Source organism: Rhagoletis pomonella, unplaced genomic scaffold (assembly GCF_013731165.1).
Source record: "Rhagoletis pomonella isolate Grant_MI unplaced genomic scaffold, Rhpom_1.0 Rhpom_scaffold_00001, whole genome shotgun sequence".
In the NCBI taxonomy this organism is placed as follows: Eukaryota; Metazoa; Arthropoda; class Insecta; order Diptera; family Tephritidae; genus Rhagoletis; species Rhagoletis pomonella.
Genome location: NW_023458555.1, coordinates 89533094 through 89549771, shown reverse-complemented (window position 1 = coordinate 89549771; position 16678 = coordinate 89533094). Strand labels below are relative to the sequence as shown.

The following is a 16678-nucleotide window of genomic DNA, read 5'->3' as shown; positions in this document are numbered from 1 at the left end:
GGCTACTCCAGTTGTTGAGAAATCAAGGAAAAACACGTACTACCTGAGTTCATTAACCCTCTAGTAGGCAGAACCGTCTGCAGACGGTCGTTAACTAAACACCTTTTTGGTGCATTTTAATAATTATTTTCTATATTCGTAAGGCACGATCTTTAGACAAAAATCGTACCCTTACGGCGACGTAAATTTTAATCCGTTATGTCAATCCGTTTTATTTAATCGGCAGTTGAATTACAGATTTTGAAAACACGGTTAAAATTAATTATTTCTTACTTTTTAATAATTTCGTAATTACAGAAATTTTTTCTTTTGAAAGTTTTTTTGATACCAAAAAATTCAGTGGGTTTCGTAGTTAAAATCACAGTTTTTTTATATAAGTTTTATAATTGTGTGACTATCCGAAATGGAGAAAAATGCTTTCGAACACAGACCGTTTACAGACCGGCTTGCCGACATATAAAAACCCAGTTTGCATTTTTGACCGTCTGCAGACGGCATTGCCGGTTCGTAGGTCAACATTGTGTAAGAGAAAGCTGAAAATACGTCAAAGTATATCGGAGAGCTCATCTCCAGACGGTCTTGGTTTTTCTCCCCTGTAGGAAAAAGTTACTGTCACAGATCGAAATGGACATCAGTTTTGGATTTCTCGTGCTAAAATCACCCATTCCTGAATTTTTCAACTCATAAAAAAATTGACCTACTAGAGGGTTAACAATACTTTCGTTTCGCTTGTTGCTTCAAAACTACACATCTTTCAAGTGTTTTGGTTTTTCAAACCTTCAAATTTCTGCTAGTAAATTTTTACAACTTGCGACAATTTACGCTTTCGTTTTGGTTTGGTTTGGGTTTTCTTTAGTAGGGTTAAAAACTTGCAAGTTACAATGAAAGTTAGTACACATTTTTTATATTGAATACACCTCATTTTACTAGCAGAAGCTTGCAGGCGTAAAAAATGCAGTTTTTAAAGGATTTGTAGTTTTGAAACAACAAGCAAAACAAAAATATTAGGAATGAATTGAAGTAAGAATGTACATACATATGTACTTTTCCGAATGAACCCATCTAACTGTGGCACGGACACTTTCTTCCTTTTTTTATTTACAAATTCTTATTTAAGATTTAGAGAATACTTGAGAATACGGACACTTTCTTCCTTTTTTTATTTTGCAAATTCTTATTCAAGATTTAGAGAATACTTGCACGAAATAAAATCGGGGAAGACAAGTATTGATGAATAATTGACTTCCAAAGAGCATTTAATAACGATGGGTAATATGCAAAAGTGTAACAATAGCGTAAGTTGGTTTTTACTGGATTTTAATTCAGTAGCTCTCAATTTTGTATTTATGCTCTCGCTGCTGGTACTTATGTTAAAAAGTATGTTTTTGAAAATAACGAGCGTACAACGCATTTTTATGTACTTCTTGTAGAATAGAGTTTACATATCGTCGCCTGTATGCCAGAATCGTGAATGTGTCAAAATGAAAATTTTAGAAAATCAAGTTTGAACGTTTTTCTCGAGACTTAACTCTACATTTATGCAATTGAAATTGTAAAATATGTGGTTGCCATGTACGCATTGTATTCTGGGGTTTGGTATAACACAGAACATCCAAACGTTAATCAAGTCAAAACTATAACTCAAAAGTGATAAATTTGCACATTCATGATTCTGCCATTAGGGTGACAATATCTGATAGAAAAACATTTTTTGTAATTTGATTGTAATTTTTAAATTTCATAGATCGAGAAATGCAACTGGCTGACAACTCTAGTGTTACTACTTCTGTCAATGACAGGTTAGTATCTAAACTGTATTTTTAATATTTTCACATAAGCTGTGAGCATTTGTTTACGAGAACATTTCATTTAAATTCTGTAATCTGTATGATATGCGATGCAAATGCTTTCATGGACTAAATATGGGTCAAAATTAATCAAAAACTATGCTAAGTTACTTTTAAAATTGTCGAAAATCACATTAGCTTCAACCTACGAGTGGCTCATCCGAAGGTGATCATAACCAGATAGGATGAAACTAATTATTCTATTTGTTTTAATAAGTAAGAAATATTTTCTCCAAATATACTTTCTTATTATTTTCTTTTAGTTCTACTAACCATGTCGTTTTCAAGCTTTTCAGTAAGGCCCTTATAGGCGGCATACACGGTGCGTCTGACTCGCGAGTCATTTGTGTACGTGTTGACTCGCCTTCGACTGCACACAGTTGAATCATTCAGAGCCATGCCAGTAGTCATGTCGGTGTAACTAGCACCGTGTATGCCGCCTATTAATTACCGTGTATGCCGCCTATTAATTTAAATTGTTCACTAAATCCGCGCATATTCTTTTCGAACAGTGTCCCTTTAGATTTTGTCATGTTAACGATTTCAAATTGGAGTGCAATGGGGTATCCCTTTCAGACCGTGATGCATCAATTGCTATATACTCCTTTGTGCGTAAAGTACGCAACTGTGAACTATATACATCGATTGCGCTTTCTTTCTCTTTGTGTTGTTTTGATCATTAATGAAACCAATTCGTTTTCAGCGTATTTTCGTTGTGACTAATTGTGCTCAATAAAAATTTTAAATGTTGCTAAAAGTATTTCTGCAACATTAAAAAAGATCCATAATAAAGTATATTTTTGAAGTGAAACTTCTTAGGCGGCGGTATCGCAAAAATGGAGAGTGAAATTTTTATAGCTGAAAATGTAGCATGGGTGAGAGGAAAGATATAGGTAGTATAGAGAAGGGGAAAAACGAAAGAAAGACGGCTGTGTCTGAATGCACGTATGGGAACGAAAGTAAATGAAACAGATGTGTAATATTTCACTCGCACCTTTAATATTTATTTTTAATTGTTATTCGAAACGTTTTGCATAAATAATTGTGATAGCAAAAACAATGAGTAAAAGCTTATTTGCCAGAAGTGAAGTGTTGCAGTTGCGACATCAAATAAGGTGTATTCTAGCAAACAAACCACCAGGCTGAATTGTCGCTGCAACTACGGAAGCTGTGTTAGCAAGGGTAAGCCAAGCTGCTATTTGCTGGTACATGGAAATCAAAGAACACACTTTGCAGCAGAATTGCATTGGACACCTCCGCAAAAGAGCACTGGAGCCGCCAAATCCATAGTATGCCCGACTATTGCACTTGATTCCCCTATGCAAATCATCTGACGTAAACAACTGGAACTGAAACAGCTGATCGGCTAACTAGGCTACAGTAGCAATTTCTCATAGCAGAAAGTTTTGTATTTTTATTAAAAACTTATTTACTATAATTAGTGTACATTATTGCCATACGTTGAGTGTGGGCATATTGCCACAGTCATAGTGGCGAAATGCCGACGGTAGAATGCAAGGAATGTACTGTTAAATTGCTTCAATTAGATGATAAGATAACATGCTCTGGTGGGTGTGGCTATAATTTTTGTTTAAAATGCAGCATCAGACGAAACGAAATTAAAATTATATCTGAAAACATTAATTTGAAATGGTTCTGCAACCAATGCACGTTATCAGATACAAACACAAAATTTATTGAGATTAAGCACTTGATTAATAAATGTGAACAATCGAAGCTGAAGGCTTCAGATGTGAAGCTGATTGTTGAGCAGTTAATCAGCAACAAATGTTTTCAAATAAAAACAAGCATTGTTTCTGACTTTAACACGTTCTTGGAACATAACATTGGAGTTGAAATTAATGCTATGAAAAATGATATTATAAATGAGATTTCAAGTGAACTCAAAAAATGTGGTGAAAACGTACGAAATATGCGGCCAAATAATAGTAATAGTGATGTTCAAATGTCTTATGCACAGGCAGCCAAAATAAATGAAAATAAAATTGTCATCAAACCAATAAACAAAACAAAAAAGTAAAGGAAACCAGGGAAGCGCTAAAAAAAGTAATTGATTCTACCGCTGCCCTTGTTAAGACTGTAAAAGAAATTAATAGAGGAGGTAGAACTCTGGAGTGCAAAAATAAAGCCACATGTGAGTAAGTGCATCAAAAATTAAAGGAAACCATAGGAACTGAATACGAAGCTGAAAGAACTAAAGGAAAAAATGAAATAAAAAAGATTTTCAAAAAAGTTGGACTAACTGAAAAAATAGTCAACGACCGCATTATTTAATGTTTAACGAATCAAAATGATGAATGTTTACGAAAATAGAACACGAAGAGAAGAAATTTTTAATATTCTTGTATAAACAGACGCGTTAACCCGTGAAAATGTTCTTAAGCGAAAAAGGTTAAACATTGAATGGGACATTTGCATGGTATTCGAACATATTAATGTTATGAGATGTTTTAAATGCCTGGGTTACAAGCATAAATCGAGCGAATGCACTAATAAAAAAGCATGTAGTAAATGCGCGGGTAACCATTATGTGAAGGATTGCAATTCTGAGATCATACGGTGCGTAAACTGCTGTGAACTCATACAGAAAAAAGTGATTGGCGGAAATGTCAATCATTATGCATTTAGCTTGGACTGTCCAGCATTTAAAAAATATGCCCATGCAAAAAATAAAACCAGAGTCTAGCAACGAACGTTAAATGAACTGAGTAGTATTTATTTAAATATAAACAGTATTACAGCAAATAAGGGTGAATTGGAAAGAGTAATCGAAACTTGTGTGCCACATCTAATATCGTTGTCAGAGACTTGTGTAACTGAAGATATAGCAAACCAAGAATAATAAAATAATGTAAAAAAAATATTTTTTAAAAACAAGCTTTTATTTAACATGTAGAATCAAAGGAATAAATTAAAGTAGCGTAACAAAAGATTTCTTAGCAAGAAAATTTTTTCAAAACCACTAAAATAAATAAAATAAAATAAGTTAAGGTCTCGTTAAAGTAATTAAAAGCAATATGGTGAAACGAGTTATTCAAACTCGAATGAAAATTACTAACAATTTGCACTAGTTTACTTCGTTTTTAAAAAGCTTGTCGCGCGAATAGCAAACCGGCATTTAAATATCTGCATACATACCTACCCAGTTATGCATGTACGCTGAATTCGCCGACAAGCTTTTTTAAAAACGAAGTAAATTGGTACAAATTGTTAGTAATTTTCATTAGAGTTTGAATAACTCCTTTCACTAAATGGCTTTTAGTAACTTTAACGATACCTGAACTTATTTTATTTTATTAATTTTAGTGCAGTTTTGACAAAATTTTCGTGCTAAAAAATATTTTGTTAAATTATTTTATTTTATTCCTTTAATTCTACATGTTAAATTAAAGCTTGTTTTTAAAAAATATTTTTTTTACATTATTTTATTTTCTAATTTTTGGTCCATTTATAAAAGCGTTGTATATTAAAAAGTGTTATTTTACTTTATGTACAAAATTTCGTAATAGATATTAAAATAATTCAACTTGCAATGAAAGAGAACAGAAGACTATGCAAGCAAAATGTTTGCTTACGTTTTGTATTAACATACATATGTACATAAAGCAGCAGTCAATTTCATTTAAAGAAATGGCGTGTCGTCCATTTCCGCTGTAGCATATGTAAATGGCATATATTTAGGCGCAATATTTAACTTCTTCTGGCGGGGCGACATCTGGAGTCTTCTAATTCCTACAACGAAGTTCATATCTAGACTACGTTGATATCTAAAATTTGCCACAAATAGCTTTGCTACACTATCGCCGGCAGCTTTAGCAATTTTATAGTGGTTTTACGTTCTTTGGCAAATTACGCTCTGTTAGCCATAAATCTTACTATTTTTTGACCGCCTTTGAATCAAGACCCCTGGACCATATGGGGAATTTATTTATATATTAAATTGCGTTGTCATCGTGATTGGAACTATGCTGAAAATTTCAAGTATCTAACTTGTCGGGAAGTTAGTTTAAAATCGATTGGAAATTTCCGCGATTTCCGCGGGATGACCAAGTTAAATAAAACCTTATAATAAAAATAGATACATACAATATTCTTAGATGTAATTCGCATAGCAGACATACAGGCGGGGTTTTAATACACCTACACAATTCTATTAAATATAAAACAAAAATTAATTACTCACGTGATAAAAGTATTTGGTTTTTACTTTTAGAAATTGGAAATATTACTCCTAAATATCAAGTAGGTGTCATATATCATTCACCAAACTCTAGTGATACGGATTTCATTACTTATCTTAGCGAAGTTACGAATAGTAACTACTCAGATGAGAACACTGTAATTATTGGAGATTTCAATATTAATATATTTAAAACAACAACCTAAAGCAAACAGCTACCAGAGTTATTTCAATCTTTTTTAATGTCACAAAAAATAGACTTCTACACCAGAAAAACAGAAGATGCTGAAACAATGATAGAAATGCTATTACAAATAGTAACAATTAGGGAGTTCACAAGTCGTGCTATTTGTCATATTTGCTCTTTTATACTATTTTTTTTAGAACAGTTTTAAAAGTGTTGTTTTTGCTTTACAAGTAAAATTGTTGTATTACAATACAACTTTGAAAAATATGTTTACTTTGCTATTTGTGAGTGCTATTGGATCAGACATTTCTATTTATGTTTACTTTGCTATTTGTGAGTGCTATTGGATCAGACATTTCTATTTATTTATATTCTTCCTTGTCTGAGTACAATAAAATATTCAAATTTTAAATAAAAAAATGGAGTCATCTCATGGCAATGGAGTAAGTTATCTTTAATTTATAACACATTTAACTTATTAAAGATCTTTTTTAATTCAGTGCAAAACTAAGCGTGTCCGGGAAAACCAAACCATATGTGGACAGTGTCGGAAGAGAAGTCCCTAATTGATTTTCTTTTAGAAAACCGCCTATTTGAGGTTGTAACACATTCAGATCCCAATTGTTTGATTTCGGAACTCCTAGATGGACACTTCGGCGATTTGCCAACAACACAAGCATATTCAACCTAAAAGTTTCATCGATCTCTTCCTCCTGATCTTCATCGCCTAACAAAAATGCACCAAATAAATTTAAAAAACTAATAAATGACTTATTTGACGACTCACTTCCTTCCATCATTGCGTCCTGCGCGTACTTCTCGCAAATCGCAGCCATTAATTTGCTTTTCTCGCTTCTTCTGGGCATTATAAACTTTCTAAAGCTGTTTTAATAATTTTGATTTTGTCAAATATTATTGTTAAAATATTGTACAATAGCACACGAAAAAGTATGGGATGCTCACAAGTTTCATTTTACAACTGTTCTAAAAAAATAGTACAAAAGAGCAAATATGACAAATAGCACGACTTGTGAACTCCCTAAATATTTCTTGCAAAAGAATGGCAATGCATCAGATCACTGACCATGAAACAATATATTTTAAAGGAAACATAGAAACACCCTTCAAAATGAGAATGAAAAAAGCTATAGTATCGTGGGAAAGTTATTCCAATGAAAATCTAGTTCACATTTTAAGGCAGCACAATTATAGTGAATTTTCTAGGTTGAATGTTAGCGAAAAAGCCAAATAAATTCTTAACAGATATTTTGTCTTGTGCAATGAGTTCTGTAACGTGTACGAAGGAAATAAGTGTTAAGCTCATGAACAAATGGTATGATAATGAGTTATCATACCTTAATAAATATAAGTACAATCTTTATAATATTGCTTTAGAAACAGGGAATTGGAACGACTAGAATGGTATTGAGCATAAATATAAACGCTTGGTGAAAGTCAAAAAGGTCGAATACATGGAGCGTAAGATAACCACTAACATTGGAGAAAGTAAGGAAATGTGGAAACATCTGAAAAATTGTATAAGTATGTCAAAGGAAACAAATACCATAAATAAAGTTGTAATACATGACAATGTTTACACAACCGAAAATGATATTGCACGAGCATTAAATGACTACTTCCGAATTTTGCATGTAATTTTAAATTTCAAGAAATAGAAACTGATGAAGTAATTAAAATTGCTGGTTGTTTCAAAAATAGAATTGGAGGAAGAAAACTTTTATCTGAAGGAGTAATAAGAGATGCAGTAACTTATTTAGGATACTTCTACATGCATATAGTTAACGAGAGCTTAAAGGAAGGTGCTTTTCCAACTTCTTGGAAAACATCCACTGTCGTTTCAATAGAAAAGGTTAAAAATACCAATTAAAGCTAATGCGATGAGACCAATAAACACACTACCAAATGATGAAAAAATACTTGAATGTGTAGTAAAAAACCACTTAGTACAATACCTCGAATCTAATAACATATTAATACCACAACAGTCTGGATTTCGCAAGAAGCACTCATGTGAAACTGCCCTGAATTTGGTAATTGCTCACCGGAAAGAAGAACTGAGCAAAAACAAATACATAATTGCTGATTTCTTAGATTTGAAACGTGCCTTTGAGACAATAGATCAAGACCTACTATTGAGAAAGTTGTCCAATATAGGAATAAAGGGTATCGAACTGATTTGGTTTGAAAGTTTTATAAAGAATCGTATGCAAAAAACAGCGATTGGATCGTCGGTATCAGATGAAAGAAAAGTTATGATTGGGCTACCACAAGGTTCAGTGTTAGCACCTAATTTATTTAATATTTATATTAATGATATTTCACACAACATTAAGTATAGCGATATCAATTTCTTTGCCGATGATACATTAATAATGATGTAAATGATATTGTTTCAAAGCTTCAAAACGATCTGGATGAAATATATAACTGGCTATGCTTAAATAAACTCAAATTAAACATCAGCAAAACCAAATGTATGGTTATATCTAGAAGAGTCCTAGATAATAATGATTTAGGCCAATTAAATATAAAGCAGAAAATATTAGAACGAGTGCAACGCCTTAAATATTTGGGTATAACAATCGACGAAAAGTTAAACTTTAATGATCACGTCGATTATACTGTGAGCAAAATAGCAGCGAAGTTATACTTCATGTGACGTACGTATAAATTAAAGAGAAAGTATAAAATAATGGTATACAGAGCTATAATAGAACCCCTACTAAATTATTGCCCAACTATATTATTTATAATTAATGAAAGGCAGAATTATAAATTGCAAAAGCAACAGAACCGGGCAATGAGATTTATGCTTAGAAAACGTTATGACACCCCAATCAGAGACATGTTGACGGCCCTCAATTGGTTAAGGCTGCATTTCTTTATTCATTCTGAATGTTTGGAATAAACTTTTTTGTTTATTTATTCTTTAGAACGTTCCTGATGATATGTTGACGTATATTTCAAACGCATTCTGTTTATTCCGGCTGTGAAATGGGATTATCCGGAATGTATAAAGAAACGCAGCATAAGTGTTAAGAAACAACACTTCTATTACACTATTAAATTCGTTAAAAACATTATAGATGGTAACCTGCCAGAATATTTAAAAGGTAGAATAAAGTATGGCAATGATATACATAACAAAAACACCCATAAAAAACGACTTTAACTTACCCATGTTTAAATGTGAGTCTGATAAGAGTAATCTCCATTATAAGGGTCTAACTTGTTATAATGAATTACCTAATAGTTTTATCCAATATAAAAACATAACTGAATCGAAAATAAAATTATTTGCATACTGTAAGACTGTTTCAATATAACTAATGTGTTCTATCTCTATCCTCGCTAAGATCCTGTTGTCATTTACTTTTTTGCGTGCCATTTTAAATGTATGTATATAAATGAATTCCCTTACAAATAGGCCTTAAGCTTATAATTAAATATTGCTATGATCTAGGTGCAAAAGAGCCGCAAGAAATAACAAAATTAAATTTGTTTACTTCCTCGACGTAACCCAACAGTCTCACAATACATGGATGCTGCAATAAAACCCATAATCCTATCCAAACACAAACCCAAGCAATTCCCCAACACAACCAAGACACCTCCGTTCTTTCTTTTTCAACTTCACATCTTTTTCTCCTTTATTCTAGAGTTGCTAATGCCCTTTTCTTATTTTATCTACTTGTATTACAACACGCAGGTTGCCATATCTTCGAACTTAACACAACTAGTTCAATCCATATTTAATACCTAACAATCCCGCCGAAATCCTCCGGTTTTCCCATGGTATCCGAAGTATATCTTATGCGTTTAGCTTTCGCCCAATTCAATAGGTAAGATGCAAATCTTCTGCACGGGTCGACGGAGAATATTTGTCGAGGTCTGAATCGTCACGGATCGCACCAAGTTGTCCGTACTCGGGTGGAGTTCGATGATGCGTCCTAATGCCCACTGCGCAGGAGGGAAATTCTCGCTTCTTATGAGTACTAATTTCCCTAGCTTCACTCGTTCGGAACTTCTTCGCCATTTTTTCCGCTCCTGAAGTGAGGTCAGGTATTCATTGTGCCATCTTTCCCAAAACATTTTCACCATGCGCTGTCTTTCTCTCCAAAGCTGCATCCCCTTAGCTGAAGACGTGTCTGATACATCAAAAGGTAAAGGCAAAACCAATGGCTCTCCGGTCAGGAAGTGTCCAGGTGTAAGAGCTTGATGATCGTCTGTGTCATCAATCAAAGCTTGTAGGGGACGAGAATTAAGTATTGCCTCGATTTGTGTAAGTAATGTCTGTAATTGCTCGAAACGCAACACTCGAAGCCCGATGACTCGAATCAGATGGTCCTTCATTGATTTGACCGCAGCTTCTTAAATTCCGCCCTGGTGCGGAGCCGCTGGCGTCATAAACCGCCACTCAGTACCCTGTGTTGACAAATCCTGGAACATCTCCTTATACCAATTATCCACCGCTCGCCTCATTTCCTTCGCTGCACCCACAAACGCTGTACCGTTGTCGCTGTAAATTCGTTCACATCGTCCACGACGAGCAACAAATCTTTCGTAACAGGCAATAAATGCTACCGTTGTTAGGTCGCTCACAACATCTAAATGAACGGCTCGTGTCTTCAGGCATACGAATACAGCGATCCATGCCTTTTGTCTCGTGATTTGGCTACCTTCTCTATCAATCATCTTAATACCCATAGGCCCTGCATAGTCAACCCCAACGTGCAAAAATGGTTTACCTGCTCTTACTCGGTCGGCAGGCAAATCTGCCATCAATTGCGATTCAATTCGACGACTGTGTCGTACATAAGTCACACAGTTATGCAAATATTGTCTCAATGTGCTACGCAGACGTGGAATCCAATAACACTGCCGAATGAACTGCATCATCACCTGGGCACTGCCATGCTTAGTTTCCCGATGAGCATGATCCATGATCAGCCATCCCAATCTTGATCCTCCGGGGACAATTACAGGATGACGCATATTCTCACTTAGGTTTGAATTTTTCAAGCGGCCATGAACCCTGAGAAGACCGTCTCTTAGTATCGGTTTCAAAGACTCAATTTTGCTCTTCTCCGCAATTGGTTTGCCACTTTTTAGGCAGGCAATCTCTTTGTCGTAAAATGTCTCTTGCTCCTGTCGTACTAGGAAATTCATCGCCTTGACTCTGTGCTCATTACTTAATGCTACGCGCTCCATTTCACCTCTTCTCCTCCTCCTCGCTACTGAATGCATTTTTGCGTTCGCAATAAATGTAAATAGATAGGCAACAATATTGACCGCTCTCTCCAATTTATCAACATAGTCTATTACTGCTACCTTCTGCTTCGCAGTACGTCTGGAAATCTGCAATGGCTCCTTGGTGTTTGATACCGAAAACACTTTAAACTCAACTTCAGCCTCCACCGCTGTGTTTGGCACAAACACACAATCAGGCCAGCACGTCGATTCCTGATTTAACCACTCCGGACCTTGTACCCACAGCTTATTGTTTATAATATCTGATGGCCTCATACCGGGACTTAATAGATCGGCTGGATTATCTTTCGTATTAATGTATCTCCACTTTTTTATATCAGTGTTCGTTTGTATCGACGAAACGCGATTTGCTACAAACGTTTTCAAGTCCCGTGGAATTTTACCAATCCAGTGCAATACCACCTGAGAGTCTGTCCACAACGTATGCTTTATTTCAGAAAATTCCATAGCTCTCATAACCTCAACCAGCAAACGTGATAAAAGCTCCGCGGCAGCCAACTCCAACCTGGGCACTGCAACAGTTTTCATGGGCGCTACCCGTGATTTGGATGCAAGCAAGGTTGTTTTCGCGACTCCGTTTCCGTTTTCCACTCGTACATAAATTAGGGCACCATATGCTAATGTTGACGCGTCAGAGAACCCATGCAGCTCAACACGTTGGCCATCACCAGTGCCTATCCATCTATCTAAAGTGAACCCCTCCAGGCATTTCATATCTTCCCAAAATCTTTTGAATCTCTTCTATTCCGTTACCCACGGGTGTATCCCATTCTATACCAAGGCGCTACAAATCTTGTATCAGTACTTTTCCCATCATTGTAACAGGAGATATATACCCGTTAGGGTCATAAAGCTGCGCCACCAAGCTCAAAACTCTCCTTTTGGTAACCAAACCTTCAACCTCTGGAGTCTTTACAACAAAGGTGAATTGATCTCGAGTAATATTCCATTTAAGTCCTAGAACTGTGGCTCTTTCCTCGTCTCTGAACATACTGTCCTCTTCTTCATCCGACCGCATGTCTGTTATCAGTGTTTTGGAGTTCGATTTCCACTTTCTCATTTGAAAACCTCCCCCAGCTAACACCTTTTGCACTGATTTCGCCATCTCTATCGCTTTATCTTCACTTTCTGCTCCGGTAATGCAATCATCCATATACAAATCATTTTCAATTATCCTAGAGGCTGCTGGAAATTCCTCGCGCACTGTATAACCGCTCGAACTGCGTTGAAAGCTGACGGTGTCATTCCATAAGTAACAATCTTCAAGCAATACTCTCTCAAAGGTTCACTGCTATACTCCCTCCAAAAAATGCGTTGCAATGACCCCAAATTTATGCCTACGGAATCTCATAATAATTTCTGTTAGATTGCGCTGTAGCTTTTCGCCCAACATCTGTACATCATTTAGAGAAATGCCCTTATTTGTTCTGCAGCTGGCATCAAAAACTACTCTAAATTTCTTAATTACGCAGAGATGAGGGATGTAGTATACCATCTCACCCGGCGTGGCGGGTTTGGAAACTTGCTCCATGTGACCTAGTTGCTCATACTCCCTCATGAACTCGACATACTGTTTTTTCAATTCAGAATCTCGGCTCAATCTTTTTTCCAAAGACCAAAATCGCTGCAGTGCAATATCCCTTGAACACCCAATATCGCTTATATTCTCTTTTATTGGAATTGTGACCGTGAATCTTCCTGTACTATCACGAGAATATGTTTCTAAAAAAATTCGTTCGACCTTTTCTTCTTCTTCAGTGCGCTTGGAACACGTAGCAATTTCATCTAATTGCCAAAACCGCTTAACCAGCTCACCCAGATCTTCAGAAATTGTACAATTAATATATGAAGTCGGTGTGCCTGTGTCGCCATCAATTGGAACCTGAGTACCGCAGACGACTAGACCTAAACGAGTTTCTATAAGCGCCGTCCCTTCTGACTGTACGGGATGCACTGCGACCAAGACTTTTGCAAATACTTTAACATTGAGAATAACGCGTACTTTCTCAGGCTTCCAATACTCTTGATCAGCGAACTGTATAGACAGAGACGTACTTATAGGGTGTGCTCTACCCACAGTATTCGGCAGTACAGGTTCCCAGTTATTTTCACTAGGCAATATCCAAAATTCTTCCTCTATATAGCTGCCTGAGTCAAACCATGGCCTTACTTTCAAAACTACACGCCGACTTACATCGATAGACTGCCCCTCAATCCCAATCATCTTGTGTGTTGCTGGCAAACCAGGGAGTTTGTACCTGTTGTGCAGGCTAGACGCAATCAAGTTCGGCTGCGCCCCACAATCGAATAATGCTCGAACAGGTCCGATACATTGCCCATCCGCTTCTAACCTGATCATAACAGTCGGCAACAGAGCAGGCATTAAATCTAAACCAAAGTTAAACGAACCGCCATATTGCTGATTAGCATTTATTTCTCTCTCTTTGATATTACTCGTATTACAATCTTTTTCCTGTTCGAAAACTACCTTGCGCTTCTTTAACAATTGATCTTGCTTATGAAGTAAACTCAATTGCCTATCAACTCTTTTGATCTCGTTGTCAATATCCGAAAAATCTTCGGAATGATTAACCTGTGCAGAATAAACGCGACTGACAGCTACATCTCGCTGTCGTTTTGTTGAGCATCTCTTGTCTTTGCGTGTACAAGGAGCATCTACATTCTTAACTATAAGTGCATGTTTCGTTATTTCCTTTTTAGGGCACAGCAGGCTATTGTGTTTCACCTGCCCTGAGCAACGTGGGCAAACACCTTGAAAGCAACTGCCAGCCATATGGCCACGTTTTAAGCAATTTCGACAAAGGTTATTCTTATTTACCAAGTCCTCGCGTCCTCGTAAGGTAAGGCCCATAAATTCACCACACGTCCAAATTGCATGATCACGCCCACATGCAGCACAAGCAATCGCTTTTTTAACAGCTGTGCTATATGACCCCTGGTCTCGCCTAGCACGCTCTCCATTACCCTCTAAACCGCGGCTAGTCCCTGTAGCCTCGTGTCGAATATGGATACGCGATCGACGTACATCAGCCACATTTGCCAGAGCAGATGCCTGGCGATCCAAAAAGTCTAACAATTGCTTGATTGTTGGCGTCTCCGATTGACGTTGGAGTTCCCATTGTTTGCTAGTCTCCGCATCTAGCCGCTCATGGAGTATAGGAACGATAATCATGTCCCAACCTTCTACAGGAATTTCCTGAGCACGAAGCTGGCGTAATGCTTCGTGTGTAACATTAGACATGCGTTGTAAGTCATTAGACCGCGGTGAACCCTCAACGGCAGGCAAGCGAAACAGTTGACGCAAATGCTCTCGGCAGATTGGATACTTTCTATCATACAACTGCTTAAGCCGATCCCACGCTTCAATATAATTGTCGTCAGTTAGTTGCCATTCCCCCAGCGTTCGCGCCGCCTTCCCTACCAAGGACTTTTTCAAATACGAAAATTTAAATGCTGGCGAAACATTGTCATTGCTGTGTATAGCTGCTATAAACCGGTCGCGGAAACCGGGCCACTTCGTGATTGTGCCGTCGAATTCTCCCCACGTATTTTTTAAATCATGTTGCTGATAAGGCCAGTTCACCTGCACTGCCAGCGGTTGTTGTATAGCGGAAGGTGGAGCTGGCTTTAGAGCATTTACTTTGGCTATAAGAGCCGAATGAGCTGCAAAATAAAATGTTTCAACCTGCGCAGCCATTTCATCATACTTATTTGCCTTTTTAGGTGCACATTCTACTTGCTTTTGGTGCGCTTCTATGAAACGCTCATAATATTTCTCCAACTTGTCCGCCCGGACCTTTACCTGCTCCAAAGTTGCGTCTCTAAACTCTGGCTGTCGAGTATACTCTTCGATGCGAGATATGGTTTTGCTTAAACTCTCAGCCAACTCTTCCATCTTGTGCTAAATATAAAATAAAATACAAAAATTATTCAGACATGTCTTTCTGCTAACAATTATATGTGATTTAGACCTGTCTTCTACCTCTTATATTCAGTTTTGTAAAATTATTTTACGCAAGATGCGAATAAACCTTTCACCATCGATATAGCTAAACAAGCTGCTTTTCGCTCTGAACACAACGCCCAACTATAATTTGACTCGTTCCCTCAACTATTCACCACTTTATATTCTCTTTCGTTACGATTTCGTCTGAATTCTCTGAATTTCTATTGCTTTGAGTGAGTTTCCGTACTGCTGAGCGGTAATAAAATATTCAAAGAACATTAAACCCAAATCAGCTGCACAATTTGCTATTCTTTCGAATGCCAATCGTGTCACTCAATTCGCTTGAAATATTATGTGTGCCAGTATGCTTCCTCTACATCGAAGCACTTATGTATGGATGTATGTAAATATGCCAGCCATACCCAGCTCTTACGCTTGCGACCAAAAACGAGTTTTTGTTTTCACATGTATACATATTGAGCTTTTACACATCCACCACACGTTGTACGCATACCCAACATAGTCACACAAATTGCATACATTTACGTTGATGTAAATTCAATCCGAGTAATAAACTCTGGTGACTTTTCACCACTCACCAGAAAGCTTGCCAATTCAGCAGTTAACAATGTTTCATACCATCTCGAGGTTCTGTCTGAACTCGAAATGTCAGTAGCGCCTGATCTTAATATTCCAGCACAGCTCCAAACCATCGATTTCAGTTTAACCACATTTCGCCCAAAAAGCTATAAACGCCAATATTCACCATATTAAATATTGAATCATTTGTTGAACTCTCCTAAACATTCATCCATTTGTTGAGAACTTTCGCAAATATTCAACCATTTGTTGAATTCTTTCCTAAACATTCAATCCTTTGTTGAACTCTTTCGTAAATATTCAACCGTTTGTTGAATTCTTTCGCAAATATTCAACCATTTGTTGAATTCTTTCGTAAACATTCAACCATTTGTTGAATTCTTTCGTAAATATTCATCCCTTTGTTGAATTTTTTCGTAAATATTCAACCATTTGTTGAATCCTTTCGTATATAAATACACGGAAGGTGGACTGTATAACAAAATATTCCGAAAACGGCATCTACCCCAAATCTAGGTTCTCTCACCTTTTTACTTTTTATACGACAAAGGTTGCCACAAGACGAAAACCCAAACGTAACAACA

At 36.6% G+C, this 16678-nt stretch overlaps 1 protein-coding gene across 1 annotated transcript; it reads right to left on the bottom strand.

The window, feature by feature from the left end:
* Positions 1–12818: 12818 nt before the first annotated feature.
* Positions 12819–15443, bottom strand: LOC118734064. The gene has a single exon (XM_036463759.1). It carries the CDS (start codon positions 15441–15443, stop codon positions 12819–12821), a length of 2625 nt encoding a protein of 874 aa, XP_036319652.1.
* Between the last annotated feature and the right edge of the window lie 1235 nt (positions 15444–16678).

Coding starts and splice junctions, on each gene's coding strand:
- LOC118734064 (XM_036463759.1), bottom strand. CDS start 15,443: ATGGAAGAGTTGGCTGAGAGTTTAAGCAAAACCATATCTCGCATCGAA.